We start from the raw sequence: 8,827 nt of genomic DNA on the forward strand, positions 1-8,827 counted from the left end.
ATGTGTATTGTACGAGTGCAATGCTATGTTATTGTGCAGCAGTGGCGTTTTAAGCAATTTTATTGCTGATTTTACTGGCATTGCACCATTTGTGGACCCTCCGGTTATAGAGCGACAACGTAACAGAAGCACGCGTGCGGTGGCCCATGCCACAGGCTGTTTTAACGTAAATCTTTGAAAATTCATAACTTTGTTCATTCCTCCATTACATTTTTATGCATAGTCTTGAAAAATGAAGAATAATACACAGTATCAGGCAAAAGAAATGCTTTTTAATTTTTCTTTCAGGATTGTGCGCTGTTAGCCTGCGCGGCTAGCATAGCCGCCTATGGAGGAGTTCCCATAGGCGGCTATGTTAACCGCACAGGCTCATACTGCATTACCCTAAAGAAGAAACAGAAAAAATTTATTTTGCCTAATACTGTGTATTATTCTGCATTTTTTAAGACTATACATAAAAATTTAATGCAGGAGTGAACAAAGTTATGAATTTTCAAAGATTTACGTTAAAACAGCCTGTGGCATGGGCCACCGTCGTTACGTTGTCGCTCGACAACCGGAGGGTCCACAAATGGTGCAATGCCAGTAAAATCAGCAATAAAATTGCTTAAAACGCCACTGCTGCACAATAACATAGTATTGCACTCATTAAGTCTCATTGTACCTGGATTCGTTGTGAGTCGTGACTGCCACAGTGGGACGGGAAGCCAAGCACCGCCTGGGCAGCGTGTTACGTTACTTGCGTACTTCGAGGTTGTAAAGTGACTTGGAAACAGCTGCTTCCACTCATGTCCGAAGCGAATGACCAGCACGAGCCTTCTAGATCCTGCAGTGAATCACGAACCAGACATGGCGCTGGACCACACACAGAGAAAAGCAGGATTACAAAAAACTGTTGAGTGGTGAAATTTTACCGGATAAACCGGAACTAACGGGCTTGACACAAAGCGACGGGAATTTACCGGATTCGAAGAGCATACAAGGAATGCCTAAACCTGAAACTGCTGAGTAGGCTGACTGGTGAGTAGCTAAGAACAGCGAGCTAGAACACCGTGGCCGATTCTATAATTATGTACCAACAGAGAGAAGAATAAGGGAGGAAGGCTCAGGAAGGATGACCCACCTGGCAGAAATCAGGAAGCGACGGAATCATATGGAAAAATGCGGAAAATGGGATATCTGGTCACTGAATTGTAGTCCTAACAGTAACTGGTTGTACACGATGGGACGTGTTTGCGGACAGCTGCGGACCGGCGTAAGTACATGCATATATATGTGAACTTCACATCTCTTTCGACTGAAAAAGTGCTTCCTCGCTTTCCTTAAGCGACGTTTTAAGCTCGACTGTCGCTTAAAGAGACGCCACTGCTGTGTTGGTACCTGTATTACTTACCTTTTCAGTTTTGTCAAAGGGAGGACATAGATTTTTTTGTTTTAAATTTTCTTGTTTATGCATGCTTAAATAGTGCCCGCTCGCATGTTTTGCTCTTTTGATAGTTATACTGCAGACTGCTCGTCAGTGAAATTTCATTCTGTCATTTCCTGCTGTACGTGTTGTTCACGGTAACAGCAGACTGAAAACGAAATCAGTCTTTGTGCCGAAAGGTAATTTTAATGAAACGAAAGGTCAAAGCGTGTCTTGACTCGAGCTCAGGTACATATGGCATTTTAGAAGGACTGGAGATGCATGGGAAAAGTAGTTCAACTGTGCAGTGTACCTAACAATTATTAACACTGTTGCAAAAGTAAAGTACTCGTATTGAATGCTAGTGTACCAAATTACCAATTACAATAGATTCTGTCATCGCATCAACACAGATACTGTACCGTATGTATACTCCTGTCCACGGACCACATGCCACCAAAACCAGTACAGTAACTGTGAGGAAAAGTGAATAATGTCCTCTGCTAATGCTCTGTAGTTGCGGCTGACCGGAAGCGATAACGGCATTACAGCCGTATTGATCTGACAATTCTCACATAAACGTTGACCCAATGGCGGTAAATCGTCTGTAATCTTGAATAAATTGGGAATTCGCATCTATCTGTCTCACCACACAAGCATGGATGCAGTCAACTTTACGCCTCATGCAGAGCGTACCCAAATTACGCAGATTGTTTGCTTACTTAACGAAAAAGTAAAAACCGGTTGGCATCCAGTACATTCTTGGCAAATACATACGGATCTATTCAGTGAATCATGGACATTATTGCCTACATCTCCGAAATCAGAAGTCATTGTCAAAAATGTTTGCAACTTTGCATCTGCAGTAGAAATAACGCTTAATTTCATGCTTGCGATTCTTCAACAATTTCCCATACGTTTTTTAACTGTTTCGTGCGTAATAAAATTTAACGATACAGATTCTCAAGAAAAAAAAGCTTGTGTTTTTTGGTTATCCACTATCCATTCAGCTTTGTTGGTTGGCTTTCGATTTATAAAACTGATCTTCGACTACTTCTAAGTATACATACCATTGTAGCCTTCTAAAGAGAAGTCAGTTCTGGAGTTAGCAACTATTGTACATCACCTGATTGATACGAGTATATTTTAGTACTTTTTGGCATGCCTAAAAAGTGGAATCGCCGGAAGAAGAGAGACCAGTCAGCTCCGGACTGCGAGCGTGTCACTACTAATTGCCGGGAAAGATGGAGGCAGCAGCATGTAAACACCGCATTCGTAAGTGCGCAACTAGTCTGCTGAGGAATACTTGAGACATTTTTGTATTTTTGTTATGTAATTCAATTGTCCAACTGTCGTGGCGGTCGTTTAAAAAGTTCTGCACAACAGATTCTACCTCAGAGACAGGTGAAATTTTTAACAGTTGCACTGATCTGTCCGTGACTTCGCGCGATGTGATCGAACACCAAACAGTGGCAAACACGAACAGAAGTGATGTTCTACCTATATACAAGAACTGCACAGTGCACATGCGCAACATGCCACACAATAATAGTCGTACTACTGTACGACTACGACTATTATTGTGTCACATTTGTGTGGCACATTTACTTAATTGTACGACGCGTACAGTTAATTTCTACCAACAGAACTGCGAAATTTTAATATTCTTTTATAAAACTAAACCTGTCGTTTAGCTCCGCCATCTGCAGCAACAAGGAAGCACCGTATTAAATCAGCCAACTAAATTTTGGCGCAAACGAGATAAGCACGGCTAGCGCTGTACCTAAGCAGAAACTTAATTAGCAAAAAATTTCTTTGCAGTGCAAGCTGCGCAGGATACTTCCTACATATCCCATTGATAAGAAGCTGAGCAAGCAGGAAATATTACGAAGAGCCATCAAATACATTCATCTGCTTGAACGAGTTCTGCGCTGCATTGATAAGTCGGCAACAGGCTCAGTCGACGAAATGCAAATCGGTTTCCGATAACCTTTATGGTAAGCTGTAAGCTATCATGAATGGATAACAAGTTGTTATCTGCATTAGTTGGGTTCACAAACCCATTTAGTTTAAAATATTCTGAAATTACTCATAACATTTGTTTTAGAGCTAGAACATAATGCCATGCTCGGAATCTGTGCGACACCGAAAGGACAAAAAGATGCACGCTAAATTCCCTTGCTGACCCTTTTTCTGTATATCGGATTATTCGGACGACAATCACAACATCCGCTTCTAGTTTTGACTTTTGACATGTGCATGATGCGATACAGTAAAGTGCTAGCGGTGGTTTAATACGGTGCAATCGCGCCCTTTTGCGTCTCGAGCGCAGTAAATATCACTAACAGTACGTTAATTGCTAGCGAGTCCCGTTTTGGGTTATAAACTGTTCATGGATTTAATGCAAACTTTTATTATACAAATTACGACCACAGAATATTGGCGGCTTTCACATTTGGCAAAAAAATTCCAGCTGCATAAGGTAGAAAAATTTGACACGAGGTTGTTGTTAAACAAGGTGATACAACAAACGCACTGAACTTTTTTGCTGCATGCTAAAGTTTTGAAAAGGAATTACAGTAAATGTGGTACTGTACATTTTATACAGCTTGCTGCACATGTGCTTATAATTAGCAAGCTGTATAAAATGTACAGTACCACATTTACTGTAATTACTTTTCAAAACTTTAGCATGCAGCAAAAAAGTTAAGCACATGTTAAGCCGTAACTATAAATAGTGTTCAGTGAAAGATTCCAACAAAGCGGAAATAATTATTAACTTTGTCTGACGGAAAGAGCATTTTCATTGTTTGCAATAATCATTATGCCTATCTTACTTGATATCTACAGTGGAATGGTTATGCGAATATTACTAATGTATAGAACAGTATATGTTTAAAAAGCGAACAGTCGTTTAGCTGGAGGCTATACGAACGAACTATGTACCTTGCTTGCATATACGTAATGCTACACAACGTGCACTGAAGTTGGGCGCAGTATCCGTTGGGATATCCGTACGTCTGGTGCCATTTTGATTTGAGTAATTACTGTTTCTAAAAAAGTGCGATAATTTTTGCTTAACCCACTAAGTGTTTTTGTACATTCTTTTGTTTTCGCAATGGACGAAAATGAAAAGCCGAATTTACCTTGATGTTTGTATAAACATCATGCCGTTAAAAGTTAGTCGCGTGTTGCCGCAACTGGGAGTATCGAACACAGTAGTGTGTTGACGCTTGTAAGCACACAACCGGCATTTTAAGCATTCACACACTGCATGCATACACAACAACCTCAAGAAAACAACGCAAGTTCGAATTTTGTAATAGTTTGGTCAACAAAACGTTGAACGACCAGACTCCCCATTATTATCCGTGAAGGCTCTTTAATTAAGTGTGAGTTATTGCGAAAGATTAATACTTCCTATGAAATGTGACACCTTTCATCTGTGGCGTGAAAGGGAACTGAAGAAACAAAAAATATCGTTACCTAATTAAATATTCGACCAATACCGACAAAAAGTCACATACATATTGTACTTTCCGTGACTGCGGCTTTATGGCAAAATCGTACAATCTGGTTCATCATTTTTCAAAACTGAAGTATTAAGCGTCGAACTTTCGTAGTTTCTTTTCCTTCATTGCCATCTGCAAGATACCATACCGAGGCAGCTAATTATTTTTTATTTTAGCCCTCGGTGCGGCACGCTTAACTGGTGGATGTTATTGATTAAAAACAGTACTTTCTCGTTAGTAACTACATATTGGGGCATTAATTTGCTCGTATAGTTATCCCAAAATCCTTCATTCTATCCGTGGATCAGGATGAGGATATTATACTGCTTTGCTCTTTTCCTCCTGGTGGCTGGTAGGTGTAGTCTAACCATTAATATCTGATTGTGCTTGTACGATAAATTGTAAACCTTGTGTGACCTTACTTGTGTGACCTTTCTGAATTCGAAACTGGAACGCATTCAAACGCACTTGCAGATACGGATTTGTCAGATTTGCGCCTTGTACTCGTACATAAACTACTCGGAGAATGATTTGTGTACAACGATTTTCTGTGTTCGTGTTACACGAACAAAATCTGCATTAATTTCGTGGACTTCGTTCTAGTCCAAATTCACGTACTCGTATTTCTCAATTAAGCCCGAAGATTCAGCAGTAAGTAATTTAATATTACCATTAACGTATAATTTAAAGAATTAACACAGCTTTTGACTGTTTAGGTATAGACCTATTAGCTCATGTACGTTAGATGCAGATAAAAAGCTCTATACATTTAAAAAATAAAGATAATTAAGTACTATAAATGAAACAACTTTATTCGTTTACGTTCGCATTGCGCATGCAAACTTTTTGTATATAAAGATAAATACAGTACTATTAGCAAGATAATTATTATTAATTTCTTCTGGTAGCAAGATTACTATAAATTAAGTTAGTAACAAACAATTTTCTCACGCGCGTTCGACACCGTAACATTCTCACAGTTAGAATTAATAATCTTTTAATTATCGTGCATAAAAATGGCAGGACTGGCGATAGCTGAGGATCAAGATGCTGCTCAAGCACAGAACTCCGACGAGGTCGTCCCCGACCAGTTGAGCGAAGACAGTAACGACGAACTAGAGGAAAAAGCGATGCCGGAAGTATCGGACTTGACTGAACGGCAGGCCGCAATGGCCACTACCACAGCATACGCCGCTTACGGTTCCAGTTCCGGTCCTCAGACTGGCACAACGGCTCTAGGCTCCGTTACCAGCACCGTCAGTACCAGCACGCCTGCAGTGACCACCACCTATACTGCTCCAGCGACTACTACTACCGCCACAACAACCACCGTCAGCGCCGGGGGGTCAACCACCACGATGGGCCCAGGTAGCACCACCACCTATGCAACGACGACCGGCACGACGGGAACGACAACTGCTAGCTCTGGAGGGTCGACCACCACGATGGGTCCGGGTAGCACCACCACCTATGCAACGACGACCGGCACTACCGGAACTACCGCAACTACGACAACCGGCACCACTACCACAGGAACAACGACCACCGGCACCACCACTACTGGGACAACGACTACCGGTACTACCACCACTGGGACAACGACTACCGGCACTACCACCACTGGGACAACAACTACCGGTACTACCACCACTGGAACAACGACTACCGGCACTACCACCACGGGAACAACGACTACCGGTACTACCACCACGGGAACAACGACTACCGGCACTACCACCACGGGAACAACGACTACCGGTACTACCACCACTGGGACAACGACTACCGGTACTACCACCACGGGAACAACGACTACCGGTACTACCACCACTGGAACAACGACTACCGGTACTACCACCACTGGGACAACGACTACCGGCACTACCACCACTGGAACAACGACTACCGGTACTACCACCACTGGGACAACGACTACCGGCACTACCACCACTGGAACAACGACTACCGGTACTACCACCACTGGGACAACGACTACCGGCACTACCACCACTGGAACAACGACTACCGGTACTACCACCACTGGGACAACGACTACCGGCACTACCACCACTGGAACAACGACTACCGGCACGACCACGCAAACGACAACCGGCACCACGACTACCGGTACGACTACCCGAGGTCCCATGCTGTGCACTCCCAATGTATGGCCGGGCATCGGAAAGAACGGAATGTGTGCCGGCACCAATGATCTCGACAATCTATGCTCGCTGTTGGAGATTGCCTTCTCCGATGACTGCAATGGTTTCGATGGAAACTGGTGTTGCTACCGTAAGTGACCACAAGTCTTGCGTATTTTCGATTCAGAGTTCAGATCACTTTTTAAAAATTCTGAATTTAAAAATAAGTTAAATAATAATTGGGTCTATCGGATACAATAAACAGGTTGGCCCGGTACGAGTACTCTCTAGACGCAGCGCGCGCGTAATACGGTATGTACTCTGTAGTACATACGGTACGAGGTTTATCATTTGTGCAAAATATTTGTAGATCCAGTTGCTACTAGTCCTTCCACCACTGGCACCACGACAACTCGTGGTACCGGAACCACCACACAATCCACCGGAACAGGATCGCAACCGACGACGACGCGTCCAACCACGCTGAGCACCAGTGCGTCAGGCAATACCGCCACTATGTCACCAGCGAACCGCACGACCACTGTCGCTATGCCGACCCGCACTTACGGCAACTCCGTGGGAAGTGGATCATATGGGCAATCGGCCAGCGGTGGCACGTACTATAACATGAACTCTGATTCCGGTTCTAGCAATATGAACAGCAATAGCTACGGTTCCAGTTCGAACAGCGGTTACTCCAATTCCAACAGCAATTCCAACAGTGGATCGTACTCGAGCGACTCCAATACGAACTCTGGCAGTTCGTATGGATCCTCATCTGGATCGACTTCGTACGGTAGCAACTCTGGAACAAACAATAATAACCGGATGCAGATGATGAATAATGGAATGCGAAATCAGAATCGATTCAGCAACAATAATATGATGATGATGGGCAACAACAACCGCATGCGAGGCTCCAGTAATCGCCGACGAGGCGGTCAGCGACGAAATCGTAATCGCGGAAGAGGACGCGCCGAGCTGAATGAAATGGGCGAAATGTTGGCGCGGTAGATACTGACACAGTATTCTTGTGCGGCATCGAAACTCTTACTACGACATATTCCTGTTATTTGGATGAGTCCTGGTGTGGTTAAATTATTGCGGATTTCTTGTCATATGTCAGAAAGTCGGTTCTAACTTTTATGGTCTATACTATATATCGTATACCTAAAATTATTTTACAGCTTTCGTGTTTTACGTCAAGTACGTTTTTTGTATAATTTGTTCGTATATGACAAATAGATTAATATATAATGTTAATCAGATTTATTGCTTCCAAAGTGAGTAATGTAAGTAGTACACTACATAATATAGAATATAGATTATAGAATAATTATAATACAGTATTGCAAGTACAGTATCTGCCTCTGTGGTACAAGTACGGACCGTTACCGCGGCCGCTTAAATACCGGGTATCCTCGAATGCTGTCCCAAAAGTCAAGCCATCACAGTTCTTATTGTACCCAAACAGTACATTTTGCAGTTTCATTTGCGTGAGTTACATCATGCTTTACGTGGCTCCTTTATCTAATTATCCTATCCTTGATTTTCCTTTTATCGTAGAATACATTAATTAAAGCAGATAACATGAGTACAGTACAATAGCGATTGCGTGCAAGGAATAAACCGGCAGTGACCTGCTTTGTCATGCGAAATACTTTCTCATCGTGGCGGCAGTTACTTTATGGCACGATAAATGCGGTTGTCGCAGCCAATTCCTACCCGAGCCGACGGCTGCATTAAGGAAAGCCGGAAAGGTGGGCCTT

General features: G+C 42.8%; 1 protein-coding gene and 1 long non-coding RNA gene across 2 annotated transcripts; both read left to right on the forward strand.

Annotated features, from left to right (window-relative positions):
- The first annotated feature begins 2,248 nt into the window (after window positions 1–2,248).
- On the forward strand, window positions 2,249–3,798 carry LOC129589213 (uncharacterized). The gene is made up of 4 exons (XR_008690578.1): window positions 2,249–2,465; window positions 2,556–2,680; window positions 3,227–3,402; window positions 3,513–3,798. It is a non-coding gene; the product is annotated as an uncharacterized LOC129589213 (long non-coding RNA).
- Window positions 3,799–4,955: 1,157 nt separating this feature from the next.
- On the forward strand, window positions 4,956–8,313 carry LOC129589154 (mucin-22-like). The gene is made up of 3 exons (XM_055483716.1): window positions 4,956–5,269; window positions 5,941–7,209; window positions 7,429–8,313. The coding sequence occupies exons 1-3, from the start codon at window positions 5,227–5,229 to the stop codon at window positions 8,070–8,072; spliced, it is 1,956 nt and encodes a 651-aa protein (XP_055339691.1). The 5' UTR covers window positions 4,956–5,226; the 3' UTR covers window positions 8,073–8,313.
- Window positions 8,314–8,827: the final 514 nt, after the last annotated feature.

This window comes from Paramacrobiotus metropolitanus, unplaced genomic scaffold, assembly GCF_019649055.1.
Source record: "Paramacrobiotus metropolitanus isolate TYO unplaced genomic scaffold, Prichtersi_v1.0 Parri_scaffold0000033, whole genome shotgun sequence".
Classification (NCBI taxonomy): domain Eukaryota; kingdom Metazoa; phylum Tardigrada; class Eutardigrada; order Parachela; family Macrobiotidae; genus Paramacrobiotus; species Paramacrobiotus metropolitanus.

Bases quoted from the DNA above. Each gene is read 5' to 3' on its own strand.
- LOC129589154 (XM_055483716.1), top strand. From the start codon at position 5,227: ATGAGGATATTATACTGCTTTGCTCTTTTCCTCCTGGTGGCTG. The intron at 5,270-5,940 runs GTAGGTGTAGTC...TAAAAATGGCAG, and splicing joins TCTTTTCCTCCTGGTGGCTG to GACTGGCGATAGCTGAGGAT. The intron at 7,210-7,428 runs GTAAGTGACCAC...AAATATTTGTAG, and splicing joins TGGAAACTGGTGTTGCTACC to ATCCAGTTGCTACTAGTCCT.